Here is a 23,703-nt window from a genome sequence, read left to right as displayed (position 1 = left end):
CTGTTTCTACGATGTGGTCTGCTTCTTTCCCTGAAGACACTACATTTTATTGGCGACGATCGTGGGAGTAAAGAAAATCACCTCAACATCCAGCGTGTTCTTCGAGTCCATTCTAACGATCGAGTTAACTCGAATCGGTAATCTCCTCCAGCGGCAGTTTTCCTTTAAGATTAAAGAGAAGATAATTCTTCTCCGGCGGCTGTTACTCACCCTCGAAAGCGAAGCTGAGGAAGGTGAGGAGATCTGAGGGAGGGGCGGAGAAAAGTGCTAAATTGCGTTCCAGTGACTTAGTAATAACTGTGCACACTGAAGACTGCGTTCCAGTGACGTCGTTGCATTATCCTGTGCGCATGCCTCAAGTGCTCGGAAGACGTCAATACTGCTTTGTCATCACGGCGCATGCGCAAAGCGCATGAAGTAGACACTTCTCTCTTTATTGTTCGCGTCCCGGATGACAAATTTTGTTTTCAATTACATGCGGTTTGCGTCTTATGACAGTCTCAAAGTCACTGTCACTTTGGATTTCGTCACGATTCATCGGAAATTAATCGTATTATTTACATTGTGAGTGCGTTGTCTTTTCTCTTCTAATTATCGATGTGATGTACGCGCTTACATGTTTCTGAGTGAACGAAGCGTGAACACTGAAGACTGCGTTCCAGTGACGCCGTTACATTATCCTGTGCGCATACCTCAAGCGCTCGGAAGACGTCAATACTGTTAGTGCACCCTGAAGACTGCGTTCCAGTGACGTCGTTGCATTATCCTGTGCGCATGCCTCAAGTGCTCGGAAGACGTCAATACTGCTTTGTCATCACGGCGCATGTGCAAAGCGCATGAAGTAGACACTTCTCTCTTTATTGTTTGCGTCCCGGATGACAAATTTTGTTTTCAATTACATGCGGTTTGCGTCTTATGACAGTCTCAAAGTCACTGTCACTTTGGATTTCGTCACGATTCATCGGAAATTAATCGTATTATTTACATTGTGAGTGCGTTGTCTTTTCTCTTCTAATTATCGATGTGATGTACGCGCTTACATGTTTCTGAGTGAACGAAGAGTGAACGCATACAGATACTTTTAAAGACATTGCAGAGAGTCACACGCTAATAGGATTATGCGTGTCTTTGGGAAACCAAGTGTGAGCGGTTGCTGATATATTTAGGGGCATCCCCGTATGTCACATGATTAATTTAGACTGACTTGTTATGGTGATGAAACTCAAGTACAGGGTATAGAAACTGTTTAAAAAAAAAAGAGGGTTTCATGTGTTTACTCTACATGAGCATTAAATACAGGAAAATTGTACATTAGGTTTTATGAATTGTGTGAAGCAAGTTTTAAGGAAGAGTTACATTATTGAGTCCAGACCTATTGTAAAGTTTGTTATTGGCTTGCATATTTATTTTTTTAGTATTTGACTTATGATAATACTTTCTAGATAAATAACTCATGTAAACACATCAACAACAAAAAAAAAATAATGAATATATATACATAGGCATATAATCATTGGTTGGAAAATGGGTTTCAACATATTCATTTAGTTGAATTTGCTTTGTCAATGATATTTGACATCTACATAACCTACTTCAGTGATCTTTGTGTTTGAGTCCAGTTGTATTTCAGATCAATATGCAGAACGTTACACAACCTCCATTTTTTTTAACAAGTCCTGGTGAGCCAAGTATAAAATGGCAAAAGTGGAAAAAGATTTTTGTGAACTACGCCAGAGTCTGTGGAACCAACCTAAGTGCAGAACGCAAACACTCTTTATTACTTCATTGTTTAGGAGGCGAAGTTCAAGAAGTTCTTGAGCATTTACCTGAACTCACTGCCGCAGAGCAGAGAAACTTAAATGAGTATGAGATATGTGTGCTACAGTTAGATCGTCATTATCTTCCACGCTTAAGCACCATTATGGAAAGGTATCATTTTGGTTTACGTGAGCAAAAGAAAGATGAATCAGTAGAAGAATTTGTCTCTGCCTTAAGAAAACTAGCATCATCATGCAAGTTTGGAGGTGCTACTGAAGAGAGAATAAGAGATCAGTTTGTATTGAAATGTGCTCATGATAACATTAGAAAGGAACTGTGGTTAAAAGACGTGCCACCGTTAGATGAAGTAATTACGATTGCAAAACAAGTTGAACACATGATGAAATGTGTGGATGAATGGAGTATTGAAAAAAAAAAACCTGTTTCTACTAGCACCAGTGTTGATGAGGTAGTATGTCAAGTTAAGAAAAATGATTTAGAAGTCAAAGGGAAAAATATATCTATTCCAATTACTGAAAATGTGTCCAATAGTATTGGCAAGCCAACATGTTTTAGGTGTGGGAGACTAGGACATCTGGCGAATGCACCTTTCTGTCCTGCTTTAAAGGTTGTGTGTAGTACTTGCGGAAGAAAGGGGCACTTTGCAAGATGTTGTAAAAGCAAAGTAAGGAAAGGAGACCAACTTACAACAAAGGCTCAGCCTCAAGTCAAAGTAGTAACTTTTCAAGTGGATGTTCTAGAATCAATTCACCCTTCTCATTTGGTTAATATTGAAGGAGTAGAATTAGAATTTAAATTTGATTCCTGTTCTCACTTAACAATGATTAATGAGGACATTTTTAAAAAACATTTCAACATCTCTACGAAACTTGTCAAAAGTGATGTTTCTCCTCAAGGCTATGGTGGGACAACTATTAAAATGTAAGGATATTTTTTAGCAACAATAGAGTTGTGTGGACGCATGATTGCTGGTAAGGTGTATGTAGCTAAACGTGGTGATGCGCTTCTAGGGTGGCCTCATCATCAGCTTTTAGGTGTCACTCTCAATCCTAACACGGTTCCTCAAGTTCAAATACAAAAAGTAGGTGATGTCGGGTTGATGTTTGCAGAACAATTTCCGGAGGTGTTTGAAGACAAACTTGGATGTCTCAAGGGATATAGACATCACATTCGACTGAGAAAAGATGCGATTCCAGTAGTTGCTAAGTGTAGAAGAATACATGTCAACGAACAAATTGGGGTAAAAAAAGAGATCGAACGGTTAATGGAATTAGGTGTCATTGAGTCAGTAGAAGCAACGGAATGGTTGGCTCCCATTGTGGTAGCCAAGAAGGCTAATGGTGAGCTTCGGCTTTGCACTGATTTGCGCTCTCTTAATAAAGAGGTGATAGTAGACCATTTTCCGTTACCCAACATTGATGAGATGATTGGGACCTTAGTGGGTGCAAAGTTTTTCACCACACTTGATTTGGCATCAGCCTATCACCAGGTTGAACTTGATGAGTTGTCACAAAAGTTGACTGCTTTTGTGACACCAATGGGCACTTACAAATTTCGTAGAATGCCTTTTGGGCCTGTATCTGCAGCTGCAGTTTTCCAACGCATCATGTCTAGGATATTAAAAGGTCTTAGTTGTGTCAGGTGCTATCAAGATGATCTATTGATTTTTGGTAGTTCCAAGTCAGAACATTACTCTAGGGTGTGTTGTGTGTTAGAAAGTTTGAAGGAATCGGATTTAACGTTAAAGAGAGAGAAATGCAAGTTTGGTGTTGAGGAGGTAAATTATCTTCGACATTGTATTACTGGACATGGTGTCTTCCTGAAGAAAGAATTGGTTGATACTATAGTGAACATGAATGAGCCTACCAATAAAGAAGAGCTCTTATCATTTCTTGGAATGGTCGAGTTCTATAGTAAGTTTATTCCTGGTTATGCTGACAAAACTCAGAACCTTAGGAGACTTACAGCTAAGAGTGTCGTTTTTCAGTGGTCTGAAGAGGGTGGAAATGAGTTCTGTTACATAAAACAAGAGTTGATGAAAGCCCCTTTGTTACAAGCGTTCGTTCCAGGGCATGCCACTTACATTTTCACTGATGCTAGCATAAAAGGTCTAGGAGCAGTTTTACTTCAAAAGTATGAGGGTGTAGAAAGATTGATTGCTTGTGCTTCTAGGTGTGTGAGAGGTCCAGAGTCCAACTATTCTGTAATTGAAAAAGAATCACTAGCTATTTTCTGGGCTCTAAGGAAATTTAAGAATCTGATTTTGGGTACCAAAGTAAAAGTTTTGTCGGATCACAAACCACTTAAAGAAGTTTTCTCAAAAAAAGGTTTTGATTCTATTTCCTCAAGGATTAGGAAGTGGATTATTTCTCTCCAGGAATTTGATTTTGAGGTAGATTATGTTCCTGGGGTTATCAATAATTCTGCAGACTTTCTTTCTAGGTTAGTTGATCCTAAGATAAGCGTTTTGGACGAAGATGTTAGCAAAGAGGATGATGGTGTCAATGTCTGTGAAGTGACATCGGGTGCTATTAGTGAATCAGAATGGAAAGATGAAATTGAGAAAGATAAAGAGATGAAAAATGTGATGGAAATGTTGAAATGCAACAATCGGTTGGAAAAACCGTGAGCCCTGGTTGGGGATGAACTCTCTGTTAATGATGGTCTTCTTACTCGAGGTACCAAGCTTTTTCCTCCAGCAGGTATAAGAAGTAAACTTCTTAGTCTAGCTCAGTCAGGGCATCTTGGGATTGTTAAGACAAAAGAATTTATAAGACTACAATTTTGGTGGCCGGGCATGGATTTAGAAGTCGAAAGGTTGGTTCGGGACTGTGTAGAATGTTGTGCGAGTGACAAGATTTTAAAGACTAGACAGGTTCCCATGGTATGTAGGAAATTACCAAAGTATCCGTGGGATGAGATCGCTATTGATATTGTGGGTCCGTTGCAAGGTGTGAGTGACACTCCTTATCTTATTGTAGTTTTAGATCTTTATTCTAGATGGATTGAGGTGGGTGCAGTTAGGGACATCTCAACGGGATGTGTCATTACATTTTTGGAAGGAATTTTTAAAAGAGAAAGTTTTTCCAATAGTATTCTTTCTGATAATGGGCCACAATTCTGCTCTAGAGAACTGTGAAATTTTTTAAGTGAATGTGGTATTGTTAAAAAAAGAAGTGCTATTTACCACCCGGAAACAAATGGGGCTGTGGAAAGAGCTAATAAAACTCTAAAAGAAAGCATACAACTTGCTAGGGTAAATAATTTGAACTGGAAAGAGGTCTTACAAGACAAAATTACAGCTTATCGCATGTCTCCACATTTGACTACTGGGAGATCACCTTTTGAACTTTTCAAGGGTAGAGCACCTAATTCAAAATTATGTCCAGGATGGATGCATTTTAACAAAGGTTTAGTTGACAATCAAATAGGTGCTAGGAGAAATAGGGAGCTGAATAATCAGGTCGAGCGGAAAGCATATTTTGATAAAAGAAAATCTGCTCATTTTAGTGAGGTAAAAGTGGGTGATTTAGTTAAGATTAAAACTCCAGTCGGATGTCAGCCTGGGTCTAAGTTTTCAAGGTGTAGGTCAGTAGTCAAATTATTCAGAAATGCTGTTAAAACTGAAGATGGCCGGATATGGAACAAGAATCGGGTTGTGGTAGTTCATCGTAATTTGTCTTTTTTCAATGAGCAAGGAGTTCTTAATAACCCTTCTTACTCGTTGACGAACTCTTCTTCTGCTTCCACTAGGTCTCCTGGTTCATTTACAAGTGTCAGAGAAAGGAGTCAGAGGGTGCGGAGACTCCCAGAGTACATGAAAGATTATGTATGATATGTTTCTTTTCAGATTACATGAATGACTATGTATGTTATGTTCTTTTTATGCTTTCCTGTTTTATGAAGCTATGTATTTAATGTTTATTTCAATTATATGTATATTTTTATTTTTGATTATTGTAAAAAGGGGAAGATGTGTGACATTGTAATGTGCCTTTTTTTTTTTTTTTTTTTTTTTTTTTAAAAACCTTTATTTGTGCATAGTAAAAGAACAGATACGGGCCTACAACCATCAGGCCGGCCACAATACGGTTGAGCACAGAGACAAACAATACATCCCCTGTGCGTCAAGGTCAAGATTAGCAACGATTCAGGATTCATACACTGGAGGGATCCTTGACACCGGGGGAAGGAGAAGTGAAGGTTAATTTTAAGGTTTTCAAAAAAAAATTTTATCGGGAAAAAAGTCAGTAAAGGATAGAAACAAGGAGATTCGAGTCCGCAAGTCGGCTTCATACACTGGAGAGCAGCAGCATCATTAAAACAGCCATAGAAAATCTCATACAGTAAGGCGATGCAATTAGATAACAGGATCATCACAGTAGTAAATACGCACCCCCTAAAAGCCGCCCCCACTCAATCCACCCCACACCCGGACCCCGAATCGAAACAAGTATAGCGCAGAGACATGAAAGAAAGAGGCCCATAGAACTAAAAAAGAAACAGTAAAGTACCCCCCCACCCTACACCAATGCGGAGGCTATGGCCTACCCCCCCCCCCAGCATAGTGCCTGTCGCCCAATGAACCCGAAATATAGACGAGAGAGAAAGTAGGAATAGAGTAAAGAAACTAAGAGAAGAAAGAAGAAAGGAGGCGGGGAGGAGCCCACGTATCCTCAGGAGCGCCCGACACCACCGGCCAACCAAGCCTCCACACACTGAAACCCCACTACACCCAAAGGCGGTCGTGGGAAGATAGCATGTAACACCACGGAAATGAAGGCAGACAGATCGCGACGAGTGCGCACAACATAAGTAGACAATTCCAGTCCCAGTCCAGCCCGGCCGTGAAGCCATGATGATAGAAAGTAATCTAGCCCTGGCCCGATCGCGGGCGTACGATTAGACCCGCCCCCTCGTGAATGCCCCGCATCCCGAACAGACAAAGACAATATGGCCACTTGGGAGAAGATGGAGAAGTAGAGTCACAAAATGGCCGCCGATCATCTATTGAGGTCCCCTTGCACACCATATAAAATCCAGACCTGGCCTGTAAAGTACATGAGTTCCACATAAAAGGAGTCGTAGGCCACCGTGAACAGTTCCTCGAGGTCGCCAGGTGTAGTTCAGCTGGAAACTCCTGCGGGCACGGTGAGGCAGGCAACAACAAAACAGGCAGCAATGACCGGGGAAACAAAGTATCTGCCATTGAGCAGGAGAGCGATTGATCCTGAGCGCCGGGAAAGCCAAATGCAGACACCAGTGTAGCACCGTTATACCCAGTCGTTGCTTCCCCGCAGGAGGACCACAGCACTGGCAGACTCACGTCTTGTTGATCACAAACGGGGCGCTCACGGCCCGCAGCAGACAGTGTAGAGTCGAACCGCTCACTCAGCGTTTGCAAGCCGACACACAATTGCAGACGAAAGTCCCGCAGGGCAGCCAGAACGGAGCCGTATGTCAGCGGAAGCTGCGTCCCCCCAACGGCAGCAATCCGGGACGGCCCTGGGGAGCTGGAGTCTGGTAGAGGGAGGGCGAAGCGGGCAGCGGGCGAGACCGGAGCATCACCCCCCAGCAGCGAGCAGGCAATCAGCGCCATGTTTTACCGTTGAACGGTACCGTGGCCAGGGGGGGGATCGTGACAAGGAGGCAATTCCCAACAGGTCTGCGCCGCAACAGGTGAAAGCCAGCAGTCTCTTCCCCTCCCTCAGGCTCTCTTTGCAGCCGACTAGACCATAGAAGAAGGGGGTCTGCAGCCTTCTACAGCGTGGTCCACAGAGCGGGGTAGGAGACCCGCCACACCGGGGCTTACCCTCTGGCTCCAGCCCATCAGATGCAGGGTACAGGAGGTGTCCGGGCGTCTCTCTCCCGGCTCTTCTGGCGACCGTGCGTGGCGTGAGGCGGGATCGGGACCTCGGGCTCAGATTTGCACCAGCGGGTCCGGTGACTGCAACGATTCCAGGGGGCCGGCCGAGGCCACAGTAGAGCAAGGGTCCAGGGCGGGGAACAAAGGCACCAAAAACTCCGGCATCCGGGCGGGCTAAGACTTCGGGAAAGCGGCGGCGCAGTCAGCGCGTCGTCGCACGCGTTGCACCTCGAAAATCGGCAAGGATAGGAATCAGGATGATAGTCCGAGGCCAAGGGCCGACGGAGCCGGGCGCTCAAGCGACTGCTCCGGTCGCCATCTTGGCTCCTCTGTGTAATGTGCCTTTAAGTGGTTGAGAATATCTTGCTAGCATTATTCCATGTGGAACGTTTGGTTAAGAATTCACTTAGAAATTCCATGGAAAGACAGTTGAATCTGAGCGGCTGATGTGAATAAACCATGCTTACCCGTCTCTACGATGTGGTCTGCTTCTTTCCCTGAAGACACTACATTTTACATATTCTCCACAAACATGCCAAAAGGTTCAAAGTAACACCAAATGGAGGGAGATGTCAAGCAAGCTACTGGCCATGAATATACATTTTGCAACAAAATCCAGGTCAGTGTCTAGACAGCTGTTTTTGAGGAAAGCTAGCAGCTTACGAAGGCCGATTCAGAACAGGTAGCATTACAAGGACTGTACTACAGATGAATATGAATTTGTCACTTAGACGCTTTCTTTCCAAGATAACATTTTTATAAATGTACAGCTCTAAGTGGTGCTCCTCTCATCAGCCAGAGGCAACTCCAAAGCTGCTGGGTTCCGAGAGAACCACCATGACAACAGAACAATCATGGCTCAAAGTTCAAAACGCTATACCAGCAGTGTAAAACCGAACACAAGATTATAACATATCTCTCTTCTCTCTGTCCTGCAAATTAGAACATTGGAAAGTTGGGAGCTCCACTGAAAACAATGGAGTTCTCTGGGCTTCTAATGGCCGGTAGAAGCCCTGGAGCTCCAACATTACAATGCTGTCCTTCACAGCTGTTGCTGTGAACAAAGGCCTCATGGAGCACGAGGGGCAGCAAGTCGGGCTGAACCAACAAGTGGGCTCAGGAATTGCGAAGCTCAGGGACTGGGGGACACCTTTGGTTGAAGGCACAGGGGCGACGGTGCAGGGTTGTCCTTAGGTGTTGGGTTTTTCCTAACCGGAGCATTTGAGGGGGCCTGGCTGAAGATGCTACAGGTGACGTCTGGGAGTCCAGGAGGGGTGAAACCACAACGGACTGGAGTTCTGGAGGACTGGAGAACCTTGGTGGCACCACGGCCCACTTCAACTCGGGCTGGAAGAGACAGGTGCAGTGGCTGCTTCAGGTGTCGGGTTTTGGTGGTTCCAAAGGCCTCAGAGTCTTCTGTTTTGGAGTTTCTTCAGAACAAGTTGGCTGTTCACAGGAGGTCTTGAGTCTTTTTCAAAGGCAGGCAGTCCTCCCAGGTTTCTGGAATCAACAGCTGCAGGACAAGTCAACCTTGGTGCAGTTTTCAGCCAGGGATGCAGACATGCCAGCAGCGTTAGTACCAAGACAGCTGCTTCTCCTCTCCGCTTTTATGGATCTTCGGTGTCCTCTCTGTTCTTAGGTCTTCAGGATCTGCTTTTCTGGTGCCAGGGGCTTCCCTAAATACTGAATTTAGGGGTGTGTAGGGTAGGAGCCAATGGGCTACTTACACATGGGGTCACTATGCCCCCCTATATGACCACTTGGGCATAACCCTGTCCCAGAATACCAAAGTATGCCATCACAAAGATAGCTACTTCTGAAAAATTGTATCCACCTCACAGTAGCTTACCTTAGGGGTGGTACTGGCCTGGAGGTAGCATGCCTACCTGACTAGCTAATTTTTTTGCCTGCCCAGGTGCCAATGGGGCTCTGGACAGGGAAAGGTGGCTTCCTTTCCTGTGAGGGGGAGGGGAGGGGGTAGATTTGCATTCCAAAGGTAGCAGCTTCTTTTAAGCTTGCCGGCCCAGGAGGCAAATCAGCAGGTCATCCTATGTGAGGGGGTGTTACACCCTCTTCCCGACAGGCTTTTGTTCTGGGTCTCTGGACAACAAAATGCTCTCACCCTAGGAGGTCAGAACAGCGTCTGCAACACCAGAAGCTTGTAGGTTTTCAGGGGGCACCTCTAAAGTGCCCTCTGGGTGCATGTATTGGTAAATCTGCAATTGGCATCAGTGTGGGTTTACCAATACGAGATGTTTGATACCAAACATCCCAATTTCCAGTGAAGTCATCATGTACATGAGGAAATAGTTTTCACCAGTGTCTAGTACATGTTTTAAAATGTCTTCCCTAGTCACTTGTACTGTCAGGAATAGGACTGACCAGCAGGTATGCGATCACATGTAATATTCAGCACCCTGCCTTAAGGCGGTTAGGCCTTAGGGTGGCACAATTTGTGCTTGTAAGGAAGTGGGTTTCTGTTGCAGTAACCCCCCCCCCCCCCACACACACTTTTTGCCTGATAACTGATGCACTTTTCCTTGGTGTGCCCTGGGCTCCTGCCAATCAGGTGCCCAGGGCCTGTGTTCCTTCCCTAAAAACTGCCTAACAGCCTAAACCCAATTGGCATCTCTGGCCACATGTCAGCCCCTGGTAAATGGTACCCAGGGCCCTGTGACCAGAGAAGGCCCCTAAGGGCAGCTGCACTTATTGTGCCACCCTTAGAGGCCCTGTACCCTGACACACACACACACACTGCCTTTGCAGGCTGAGTGTCTTGGTGCAAAACAAAGTCGACATGGCACACATCCCTGTGTGCCATGCCCACAACACACACTGCCCTGGCATACCTCAGTCACCCCTCTAGCTGGCTGCCCTATGCCAGTGGTGTGGGCACAGGTGCATGAGCCCCGTGCCCCTACAGTACCCAGGTCCATTCCTGAGCACTGTAAGTGCAGTGCTGCCTTCAAGAGTATATGGTGCTGGGAGGTCGTCAACACGAACTCCACAGCACCATCATGGCTACACTGAGGACTGAAAAGTTTGGTATCAAACTTCTCAGCACAGTAGACCCACACTGATGCCAGTGTGGGATTTACTGGAAGATGCACGACAGAGGGCAACTTAGAATTGCCCCCTGAACCTAACCTACAATCCACGTCTTGTCTGAGGGGCTGCCTAGGCTGTCACACAGCAGACATGTTGCTGGACCCCTGGGTAGAGATCCATCCGCTCTCCTGGGCCTGCAACAATGCACATCCTGGGCGAGGTGCTAGGGCTCCTCCCCCAGGATGGGCAGGGGAAGCTTCAAAGGCATGCCGCCTTTGTGAGCTTCTCCAGGCCACTTGCTGTACTCAGCAACTGGCCCCCACCGATTCTGACCCCCTCTCTGGCGGGAAAAGCTAAGTGAGGAAAGGGGGTGTACCAGCCTCTGCCAACCCCACGCCTCAGGTGGGGGAGGCGAGTAGAAGCACATTCCCAGGCTCTCGCCATCTTGAAGATGGGGAGCCCTGCCCAATCAGGATTAGGCTACTTCCCCCCTCCCACAGGAGAGTGGCAGGATAGGGGGTGTACCCACCCCAGGGAAGGGACCCATTGGTGCCTGCCCTTTACCTACCTGTAACGCCCCTAAATTGAGTATTTAGGGGCACCCTGATCCTTCCTTCCTCAGATCCAGATTCCGAAACAAGAAAGAAGATCAAGAAACAAGAAGACCTGCCGTGCAGGTGCTAACAAGAGGGAGACACCAACTGATTTGGCCCCAGCCCTACCGGCCTGTCGACCCTCAAACCTGTTCCTGCAAAACCCCACCATCTCCAGTGGTCAGCAACCTCAAAAACCCCGGAGGACCTGACTGCCTTGTGACTGTAACTGGGACTCCCACGAGCAGTACTGTTCAAAGCAAGTAACAAGCCCCTGGCATCAGCCAGGAACCGCGACTCCTGCACACTCTGCACCCGCCAAGCCTGGCCTGTGCCCAAGCGGAGAAAGACCATGAGGACGTCCCCCCAGCAACTGTGACCCCGAATCCAGCACCCAAGGACCCACCTCGATGCTCCTGACGATGCCTGCAGCCTCAGAACCAGAGACCCCTCCAATCGTGACCAGCAGAGGGTAAGATTTCTCGACGCCAAAAGGCACCCCTGCACCCGGTACCCTGCGGCCCCCTGTGCCCAACTCTTGGGTGTCTACCTATCCTCCAACTACCCAACTTACCTCTCAAAGTGGTGGTCGCACCCGAAGAATCTTCGTTCCCGAGCTTGCAGCCTTTGTTCGTCCTTGAGCTTCTCCATTGAAATCCATTGAGCGCCCGACGGCTCAAAAGCACCCTGCACCCGGCCACCCGTGTGCCCCTGGCAGTGCAACCTCTACTCTAATCTACTTTCCCACTTGCCCTGAGTAAGTGAACAGGAGCCCGGCTACCACAGCCGCGTGGCCTGCTAGCCACATGGCCACATGCAAGTCCCTTGGTTACCAAGAGCACTGTGACCAGGGAAGGCGTCTAATGTCGGCAGCACATATGGTGCCACCCTAAGAGGTCCTGTACCTTAACACGCACACACTGCCATTGAAGGCTGCGTGTTTTGGTGCAGAGAAAAGTAGAGTCGACATGGCGGAAACCCACTGCATAGGGTATAGGTAAGACACCCCTCTTGCTGGGTGCACTAAACAACCGGTGAGGGTATAGTTGCATGAGCACTGTACCCCTACAGTGTCATAGTCCATTCTAAGACATTGTAAGTGCAGTAAAGCCATAGAGAGTTTATGGTCAGGGAGTTTGTCATTACGAACTCCACAGCACCACAATGGCTTTACTGAATTCTGGGAAGTTTGGTAGTAAACTTCTCAGCATAATAAACACTGATGCCAGTGTGCGATTTATTATACAATGCACTCATAGGGCATCTTGGAGATGCCCCCTGAAAAACGATCAGCTTCTGGTGGGTTCCCTGACTAATAAACACCAGCCTGCCACCACAAGACATGTTTCTGGACCCCGGGGTGAGTCTTCCCTCACTGTGCCCAGAAACAAAGCCTTTCCTGAGCAGTGGTGGTCACACCTCCCCCTGGTTGGAAGAGCCATCTGTGGCTCTTCCAACTTCCCCGACTCCTGATATTATCACCTATCTTCCAGTATAAATTGAAACTCTGTGTCGCACAGAACTGTCTTGCGAGCAGCGCCTGCGTGTGGTAAAGTCGCATTGCTAACCACACCTAACAGTTGTCCATCGGTGCAAAATGTACGAATTAATTATAGAAATGTGTTTACTTTCAAAATGCATTTTAGGGCCATCAAACAAGCGCTCTAAAATTAGTATTGATTTATGATATAGCTGAACATAATTCATTATGTTGGAGTTCTGAAACTGTGCTTGTCTGTGTACACTCTAAAAAAAATCAATTAAAAATATACAACATTAAGTACACTGTTTCCCCAGTGATGTGAGTGGGTGCGGGCGCTTAAATAACGGCACTGTGATGTCACCGGCACAACGCAGTGGCGGTGAGGTGTGAAGAGGCGGGACGTGAAATCCAGACAAGGTGTCATAACATTCGGCAGCACCGGAGGCAGGCTCCAGAGAAAAACGTTGGACGCCTGCACTTATTTATTTGTTTACTTGTTTATTAATTCATCAATTTTTACACATTAAGGTAAAATAAAAGGGATGTTCAGTGATTAGCCCAGAGTCTCTGCAATGATGCTGAACATCCTGTGATTCTGGGCAAAACACTTAATCTCCCCGTGCAAAACAAAAATGAATATGTCCTAATGTAACGCAACTGATGCTATGTAAAGCGCTCGGATACCCGATTCTGGTCAAGTTCGCGCTATATAAAACTCTATTAAAAAAAAAATACCTAGGCCTCAATTTCGCTTAGACACTGTCTTTCCAAATTCACTTCTTTAAGTACAGCTCTTCAATAAGTGGTGCTTCTCTCATCAGCCAGCAGCAACTCCAAAGCTGCTGGGTTCTGAGGTAAGCACCATGACAACAGAACAATCATGGCTCAAAGTTCTAAATTCTATACCAGCAGTGTAAAACATAATACAAGATAATAATCAATTGATTCACTCGCCAGCATTGGCGAAGAAAATTGGTTTCAAATGAGACAAGAGCTAGTGGCTTTGTTAATGTTTAGCCATAGCGTACAGCTGTGCCACTGGCGTGCAGCATGGCCTAATTGTTTTAAAAAAAAAGCATTTTGTTGCACAGCATCTTATGTGTTCTCCTTTAATCTTGTGATGATGCTTAGACTCTAGAATGTATGGTCTCTTAGCAACTGTGTTGAGCCAAGACATTCCTGTTGGAGATGTTGGCAGAGCTGGTCCTTCTGGCTCTGCTATCCGTGCAGCCAATAAATAACCAGTTTACCAATCTTGTGTCAGCTTGGTTACTACACATTTGCAAAGCCAATATGTCACATCTACGAGAGCTATGGGCTTTGTCAATGTTTTTTTTTGGGCGCTGGCCATGACATAGCTTTTTTTTATTTTTTATTATTACTGCGTGGTTGGTGAAAGGACAGTCCAACATGGAGTGAGGGGAAGACATTTGAGAGGGGGCAACAAAACAAAGGAAGGGGTGTAAAAACAGTGCTATGAAGCGGCCAGCGTTGACTGTGTCATAGCTTTTTTCTATTATGGACAGAGGACGGATCGCAAGCTAACATGGATGGAGGGCGAGTCGTGAGGGCAACACAAATAACAGTGGGTGGGAAGGAGGAGCAGAGAACACGTACATGAACGAACGGAGGGTGGAAGGGAAGTGCTGGGGAATTCATACCAGTATGGAATACATGCAGGCGGCATGTAGTAATCCCCATACCCCAAGGATGGGTGCTAGTAAAGCGATATGTGTCCCTGCTGTGTACCAAATACCATAAACATCGCAATATAGCAGGGAAACAACATGCTGCAGTTCAAGCGTTTACAGTAAATTGTCTTGAAGGCTCTTAAAAAATGAATGCTACTTAAGCTTGCTTGCTGGAGGGTTACATCTAAAACAAGCATTTGCAATGCAATAGATCTCACATTTGCGAGACTTTGAGCTACTGGCATTGTAAATGACAAACCTTTTATCTATGTGTTGGTTTTGAAATGAAAAATAAAAGGCATTGTCATTTACAATGCCAATAGCTTAAATTTTTGCTAATGACTATGAAAGCCAAACAGAAATGTTGACTCACATGTGTTATAGACATTGAAAAGATAGCATTTTCGTGTGGATATATATGTTTCTTATGTGTTTCCCTCTAGTCTTTGTTGGGTTGTAAATTAATATTTCAAATTGACATTTTTTTATTGGTATTTGGTTTTTACCGTTTTGTATGCCACTGTTCTCACATTGGCTTGCCTAGGAGTAGCCATCAAACGCCCTACGAAAACAGGGAGCCCAAACTTGTCAACTGCCTTGCTGTCTGGTGGTGGTGTTAGGAGGCAGAAATGGTTGGAGTGTAGTTGCCATTGTTTTTGGGACTACTCTGCCTGTGTGAGTGGGTTGATTGTTCTGTAGCCTTTTGGAAGAAATGTGGAAAGTGAGGTGATTTGTGGTGCGTTTCAGCTGAAGTCTGTGTGCTGTACAAGGCAAGGAGTTAGTTTATGGGATGTAATTGACAGACTGTATTACGTCAGTCTTCTTACCCATGACTTGGGGTTCGCTGATGTCTGACAGCAGTTGTGACTGGGTGAGTGAATTAGGGTTAATTGGGTGATTTGCCCAGAATCACAGGATGTTGAGCAGCCCCAGTGACTTGGACCTGGCTCTCCAGTTTCTTAGTCGGCAGTTCTGGCCATTAGGCCACATTTACTCCTTGAATGTGTGTACAGAGTGCTGATCTGCCCCGCACAGTATGTGGATACATTGCTGCCACAAGATTATCGGAAGGGTGGGTGCCAAGGCAAGCCGTCCAAAAACATGTATAAAATTACTTTTTTTGTGGCACGTGTTTATTTTTATATAACGGTCAAATGTTCTACAGTTTCACCCAACTTCCCCGACTCCTGATATTATCACCTATCTTCCAGTATAAATTGAAACTCTGTGTCGCACAGAACTGTCTTGCGAGCAGCGCCTGCGTGTGGTAAAGTCGCATTGCTAACCACACCTAACAGTTGTCCATCGGTGCAAAATGTACGAATTAATTATAGAAATGTGTTTACTTTCAAAATGCATTTTAGGGCCATCAAACAAGCGCTCTAAAATTAGTATTGATTTATGATATAGCTGAACATAATTCATTATGTTGGAGTTCTGAAACTGTGCTTGTCTGTGTACACTCTAAAAAAAATCAATTAAAAATATACAACATTAAGTACACTGTTTCCCCAGTGATGTGAGTGGGTGCGGGCGCTTAAATAACGGCACTGTGATGTCACCGGCACAACGCAGTGGCGGTGAGGTGTGAAGAGGCGGGACGTGAAATCCAGACAAGGTGTCATAACATTCGGCAGCACCGGAGGCAGGCTCCAGAGAAAAACGTTGGACGCCTGCACTTATTTATTTGTTTACTTGTTTATTAATTCATCAATTTTTACACATTAAGGTAAAATAAAAGGGATGTTCAGTGATTAGCCCAGATCAGTGTTCACTGTAACTTGTACTGTAAGGTCCAAGAAGACAAAGAGCGTCATCGAAGCCAATCCGGCGTTAGCCAAGAACAAAATGAAATGTTCCGAACCAGGCTCCTGCTGAACACTACACGCACGAACACGCACGCACAAACACACACATTCATGTCTAACGCATCAGTCACCCTCGCAGAGAAATTACATTGAAAAATCAAAAGATATCAACTAAAACAGCGCTTACCTTGTAATTGAAAGGTATCGAAAGTCTTGTGTACAATAGGAAATTCTCCATTTGTAAGCGAGTTTGCTGGCATCGAGCATAATGCTTTAATGGAGCAGGGTGGAGCCCTAGATAGGATGCACGTGGTATGAAACTAACCCATTCAAGCATCAGACACCACATGACCACTAAAAGCGTGCTCCCAAATCAAAACTCTGATTGCAGAGAGTCAGCCAGTGTTCAGTGGAGTGTCACCGAGACGGACATCCTCACATCCTGTCTGCTGCAGGCTTACACTTTTTCACAAGGCAATTTTCGAATCACTTCTTTAATTCACAAAGTTCGGATTACACATGACAAGGCATTTACTTCGGTTTTCAGTGCCAGAAAAAATCTTTCAGTTGCGTGGTATGCCTTGAAGTGTGTAGCACCTAAAGCCTTACACACAAACATGAGAATAAATACGTTTCCTAGAAGTTTCGACTGCCATAGAGTTCCAGATACTACCTGAGAAACGTTTGGGAATCTAAACAAGCAGCCGCAAAAGCGATCACTATTGGAAAACGAACACGCACGCGAGTGGTGTGTGTGTGTGTGCGCGCCACAACGAACCATGTGGTTTTAATTATCGCGCCCGTGTCTGGGCACGATAATTGAAACCACATGGCCATTGGTGCGCGTAATAGACACCAATAGGCCATGGGCGGAGCAATGCGCCCACCTTTGGCCGATTGCGTGCTGTCTTTAATAAAAAGACGCATGCAAAGGCCAATAGTGTGGCCCAAAAGGAAAAGCACACACACGAGCGTGTGCGATTCCTAGGGCAATTTAGAAACCCCGTACAAGAGGTCTCTCGCTGCGCGAGCAGTGCTGCGCACTGCAACGCTAGGAGCGAGAACTACAAATATTTAACTGGTAATGAGTGAGAGAGAGGAAAGCTTTTACTTTCTTTTTTGGTGTTTAATATCTGGATACCCTACAGAGTAGGCTCGTATAACAGGGGTCGCTTTCCTTGCTGAAAGCTGAGCACGCAGAGGTACAGAAGATATGGGTGGGGTTAGGGCATGCATTAAGTTCATCATGCTTTGCACTGTTTTACTGAAAAAAAACATACACGTGGCTCTTCAAGCTTGGATTTTAGAAGTGTCAAATCTTTTTAGAATGCAGGTCATAAAGCTGCAATTTGTTACATTGTGGGACGGATTGTTTTGGAGCACTGGAATTGGTGTCTGTAGAGGGGAAGAGAACAGGATATTCCTACATTAGTGTGCCTTCAATTTGAATTCTGGAACTCTACTTGTGTAACTTTTTATCATGTGGTATTTGTGGTTTCAAGTTGCGTAAAGTTTTCTAGTTTGCTTTATTCAGTCTGTCTTTATGTTGGAATTATACAAAATTCCATATAAATACGATACATAATAAATACCATACATCATAAAATACAAAAAAAAAAAACATAATAAAATACATTCATATCACCACAAGGCAGACAAAGTCTAAGGGTTCAAAACCACAGAGAGGCAACCTATATCTGATACAAGAGCCCCAGAACAAGTCACTTCGGAAACAAACATCTTATTTTAAGTGCCTCCGACTAAAAACTAGCAACAGATGAACACACAAAATAATCTTCCAATAATCTCAAAAATATTACAGATGGTAGGACTTGTCTAAAAAGATCAAAATTCTTAAAAAGTGAAAGAATAAAAACTCTTAAGTGGGTTTAAATAATACTGTCAAAACATGTTTGAATGAAGCGTATTTTGCTCTGACACTAAGATCACAGCCACATACACTAGAATTAATTCCTTACTCATTTTTCGGAAAGCTAAAAAACCAAAGTAATTAGTCCAATCTAAACCTTGTCAGCAAAATTCAATGATTAGGTACACTAACCCTAATGAGATGGGTAGGGTTCCATCAATGGCACTGACTTTATTTAACAAGTAAGTAGGAACTGAGGGTATTATAAATTCAGAAACTTTTCTATGAAGCTGGCAAACTGAAATGAACGACTTCCACATCCAGGTCAGATCAGCAGTTTGTTTAATTTGTTAAGACACAAAAAAGTGTTATGACCCAGTCAGTGTGGGCTGCATCAATGCTTTTCTTTTTTATTTTTTTATGATTTAGGCCAGGACAAAAGGCAGAGTCGACATGGAGGAGGAAGTAATTGGAGCGCTGTGACGAGTAGGGGAGGGAGTGGATGTGGCAAGCAACAGCACAGGAGAGGGATGGAGGGACACACATGGGAGAGAAGTACACGACCAGGCCTGCTGAAAAATCTGTTGCTTAAGCCTAAAAAATAAATAGTGCCTAAAAAAATGGGCAGTGGAATGACAATTAATACAGCCATGTTCCCGGGGAGGGATATACAAGAGCGGAGGAAGGGTACCTATGTCAGCTGTCCTATATGAAACAGGCAACTGAGGATGATAATGAAGCCAACCAATGATAAGTAATGGACGGCTTCCAAGCTCACTGAGAAAACTAAATATTTTGAGAGGCAGCCCATGTGCAGTCTAAGCGAGACCTAAAAAGTGCATCTTCTTTTAAGGCACAAACGTTCCTATAAATATGAAGGAGTATCTTTTTGCCACCTGTCAAAATCATATGAATAGTGAACCCATAAAACTGTTCTTTGCTAAAACTTGCCTTTTACTAATCTTCATAATTAGTAACTTCAAACACGTCACATATGAATCTTGTAAAACATTCCGAACAGCACAATGAATCTTTTATGTCATGAAATACCTTTGTTTCCAGGCATTTTGCAAATTGTAGCTGTTTCAAAAGCTTCTTCTGTTTGTTGCTTAAACGATTGCCTCGCTCGGCACTTGTACCCTGTAGAAAATATACATAAGTTAAAAGAACTACTTTTAGAAAGCTATGACAACGCAACGAATATAGGCAAATTGAATGAGCATCTGTCCAAAAACACAGCTGGTCATTGCTGTTTGCTGTAAGGAAAGCATGTCAAAATGTCAAATATAAAATCCTTGTTCAAGGTCGTCCACTGTAGCAGCTGGAGCAAACAGTAAGATTATTTTTTTTAGCAGCTTTGTATTGCATGCACAAGACCCAAGAGCTGCAGCATTTCACAGGTCAAAAAGCTATCATCATATTCAGGGCTTGAAAAATAATGAAAATGTTACTAGACCTGCAGGTCTAGTAACTTGAAAAATCTATTTCGACCTAGCTGTAATGTACGTGACCTGTGAACTGGTCTCAAATTGTGTGATCCTAGGCAACAATTTTGTCTAGTAGAGCCGCCTTTTTCTTTATTATCACATAAGAGCACCTTCAAATATGCAAGTTCACTATTTCTGCTATACCAAAAAACCTCTTTATTTACTAGATTAAATGTTTGTACCATATATAACAAGAATCAAGCCTATATATAGGGCACACGAGATCCCTGGCTTGCTTCTTAGTTCACTATTAGCATCGTCATCTGGGCAGGAGTAGTAATAATTCCCAGTTCATGTTTAAAAACTCACTTTTCATAAATATATTACTAAAACATGATGTGGTAGTGCACGGTCATTTACATAAAGCATATTTTCTATTGAAATGGCCACAAACCTTTCCCACTAACATGTAGTTTTATGGATAATAGCGCATAAACATTGTTTGGAAATTGGTTTTCAGCAAAAATATTTAAATTTGCACATCACCAAGTAAAGTCTTTTAATTTGTTTTGATCCTATCTAAATATTTTTTCACCCAGCTATTTCAGTGTTGTGTTAGAAAAAAGCCTGACATCTTACAGCCCTTCATCTCACATGTTTTCCACAGTTCATTTATTACACATTTCACTTTACAAAATACTCTAGTTTAGGTCACAGAAAGAACAAGCATTGAAAATGCAATAGGTCTCGCCTTTGATTAAGTCAAAGCCATTTGCTTTGCTAATGGTATTGTATAACAAAGCAAATGGCTTTAACTTAATTAAAGGCGAGACCTATTGCATTGTCAATGCTTGTTCTCGGACTGCAGTGACAGCAGGTACGTCGATGTGCGCGTGCTCACACTGCTCACTTCTCACTACTGGAGAAGTTACGGCATGACGTCATGCCAGATGAGTGTTGTAGGGGGAAGGGAAATCCTTTAAAGAGTCATTTTCTCTCTGGATTTCCCTTCTCTTTTTGAAACTCAGGAGCAGCAACATTGTTGTGGTGTCACCAGGGCTTTAAGTGGAAGCTTTTTCAATATTATACACAAGCCATAGTTGCTGCTAATTTATCTTATGCAACTAACAACCATTGACAAAGCCAATAGTCCTGACTTGTTGAAGGTATGATGTTTCTTGTTGTATCATTTATCTGGATGCCATGACAGAAACATCAAAATACACGTCGGGCGGCACACTATGCTAAGAAAGATTTTTAGCTTATGTGTTTTAAGCCACGCCCTTAATTACGTTGGCCACACCCCTTTGAGAGATCCCCCAGTTTTTTTATCCCACTTAAAGCCCTGCCTTAATGTACCTCAGTATAATTATCAGCACCCCATCAACACCATGTCCTCCCCATCTGTCTCACACCTCAATGACCACCATCAACCCCTGCTCTCCCATCTGCCTTACACCTCTTGCCGTCACACCACAACGACCCCCTACCCGCCCCACAACAAAGACCACATGTTATTTCCGCCCAGGGCGATGTTCTGGCCAATACGATGTGGGGCCAGCCCGATTCGACCTGTGCCGTGCAGGCTCCACACACCTCTGCAGCAGGTACTTAACCACTGGGGCTACCTTCCTGGAACTCCTTACACACAGACTTCTGCAGGACACACTGGACACCAGTCACCCTCTCCCTTTAAACCCATGAACCCACAATGTCTGCCTTAAAAGACAACGTTTACTGTGTTCTCCGCCACGCACAGCCACTGGTATGGATGCAGCTTAAACTCCACTCTCAAAAAGAGGAGCTCAATGAAACGCGGCGCTATGGGTTAAACCAGCCAAGGCGGCCCCTGGGGCGCGTGGCTCATCATTAAGATAATTTATGCCAGACTCCATGGGGGGTAGGGGGGGGGCTGTCCTGCGGTAGCGTGGCTCAGTGGGTTGTGCATCTGCGGCAGTGACACAGAGTGACTCGGTAGGTCGTGCGCCTGTGGCATAGCCCCACACCTGTGAAAACAGCCACACCCCGATATCAGCCTTACCAAAGGCCGTAGGCCCGCTGCATTATTTCAGAGTAGAGAGGGAAGCAGGAGCCGCTCACACACCAGCAGGACGAACCTTACGCACGGCTTATCGTGCCCCCGGGCTGTGGGTACACAGGGGCAAACAAAAATGATAACATGAAGAGTCCCGCACCGCAAACAGCATGAGTGGGTGGGGTCGGGGCAGAGGAAGGCCTTCGATGGTGCAGCCCTGGCCTCCGGTGCCCTCCCACCCCCTCCTGTCAGCCAGGGCTGCCTGGGAGCGGCGCATTCCTACAGGGCCTCACCTACAGGTGTTGCTATCAGGACAGGTGTCCCACCCCCATCCGCCCTAAGCCTCTGAGAGTGTGGAAAGGGCCCGGGTGCCGCAAACCGCAGGGTGGAGCCGGCGCGAAGAATGTGTCACCAGCACTCCGCGCATCCCGAGGGCACATGATCCGCAGACGCCTCCCTGGCCGAGGGTTGGTGCTAGACTCGGGGGGGAGCAGATGGTGCAAGGGAGCACATGGTAAACCAGAACTGGGGGAGGAGGGCACAAGCACCCCTGAGCAAAAGGTTCCAGGCTGGCTCAGTGAGAGCCAAGGACACAAGGGGGGGGGCTGTAGAAGGTTCATGCTGGATGGACTGTGGCAGCAAACAGTACCCTGGGCACGGGTTCCAGACAGACACAGGGGGCGAAAATGGGCACATCGGGGAGGGGAGCTTAGAGAAGGTTCATGCTGGACTCTGTAACAGTAGAGGGTACCTAGGGCACGGGTTCCAGACAAACACAGGGGAGTGAAGGGCACAAGGGGGGGCTGGCGAAGGTTCATGATGGATGGACTGTGGCAGCAGAGGACCCAGGTTCCAGACAGACACGGTGGCGGAAGGAAAACGGGGGGCTCGGAGAAGGTTCATGCTGGACTCTCTGGGTGCAGAAGGCACAACTGGGCTCCGATCAAGTGTTGCAGACCCACTCGGGGGTGCAAAAGGAACACGGTCAGGGGGTTCTTCCGGTGCGATGATTCTGGTAAGGTTCAGTGGGAGCAGAGGGGATAAGAGGTGCACTGGAAAAAGGTTCACGCCGGACATAATGGGAGCACAAGAAACAAAAGGACGAGGTGGGGGGAGTGGGATTGGCCGTGAAGGTTCAAACTGATCATTGCCCCATGTCTTGTGCACGCCAGGTCGTCCACCAACACCCACAATGAATATGTTGACGTGCATGCATCTATGAGCCTATATCGTTTGGTTAAAGGGATGCCAGTGGTGATGCTCCATCGCTCCACAGGCTCCACGGAAGGGGGGCGGAGAGGTGGGTGGCTCGCTGCTGGTGGGTGCCTGTAATTGCCGAGCCTCCTGCCTGGCTGTCTGCCCCCACCTCCCCAGCGGCGCCTCGCCCTAAGCATTGGGCCGCATTCCAGCCATGCTGCCGAAGTCTCAATGAAAAGAAAAACAAGCTGGGTGGCCAATTAACAAGAACTGTGATATAAAATATATTTTCAAAAATATAACTCCCAAGTTTAATATGTTTCTTTTAAAAGTGCATGCCTAAAGTGCATGTATCACGTGAAATTCCTTTTTAACTGGGTTATTTATATTCATCTCTGGTGCCAGTGATGAGCTTCATAGTGTAGGCATTTTTGTATTTTTTTCTGTCCATACTGTTGAATAAAAATGCATCTTGTTTTTCTTCATGCAATGTGTGTGAAGTTTAAAACCTCCTTTACGAGCCAGCTTGTCAGCATGTAACAAGGTACTAAAATACATCACAGCCCCACAGTCTGCCGGAATACCCGTGTCCTCCCTGTGACCTCTTGTGCCTCTGAGCTCTGTGCCTGCCTGCCGCCAACCAATCACAGAGCCGATTGGAGCATGCTCCAGGCGTGAAGGCAGCGTGGTTGCAGGAAGCCCTGAAAACTGGCTCGCGTGCTTCAAGCAGATATGAAAAGTCTTCACAACAGCCGTGAAGCAGGCGAGCCAGTCCAGGTGGGCCGGGCCAAAAAGCCAAAGGGAGGGAACGAAAAACCCTCCTTTCCAATGGGAAGCCAGCGTTTAACATAAACGCTGACGCTCCCCAATGGAAATGAGGAGCGGGGCTTCAAGCCCTTTTCTAAA

The 23,703-nt window shown here is 45.5% G+C and overlaps 1 protein-coding gene across 7 annotated transcripts in view; it reads right to left on the bottom strand.

Moving 5' to 3' along the window:
* The window catches only part of LOC146857231 (uncharacterized), a 479,140-nt gene that overhangs the window by 101,705 nt on the left and 353,732 nt on the right, over positions 1-23,703 (bottom strand). For all 7 annotated transcript variants that reach the window (XR_014979879.1, XM_085647722.1, XM_085647720.1 and 4 more), the window contains one exon: positions 19,189-19,278. Coding sequence is in view for 6 of the 7 variants with exons in the window: in XM_085647722.1 (XP_085503848.1) it covers positions 19,189-19,278 (90 nt within the window). In the remaining variant the exon portion in view is untranslated. The remainder of the gene's footprint in view (positions 1-19,188; positions 19,279-23,703) is intronic.

Source organism: Triturus cristatus, chromosome 3_2 (assembly GCF_964204655.1).
Source record: "Triturus cristatus chromosome 3_2, aTriCri1.1, whole genome shotgun sequence".
Taxonomy (NCBI): Eukaryota; Metazoa; Chordata; class Amphibia; order Caudata; family Salamandridae; genus Triturus; species Triturus cristatus.
Note: the sequence above shows the minus strand (reverse complement) of the source record. Positions and strands in the feature narration are given on the sequence as shown.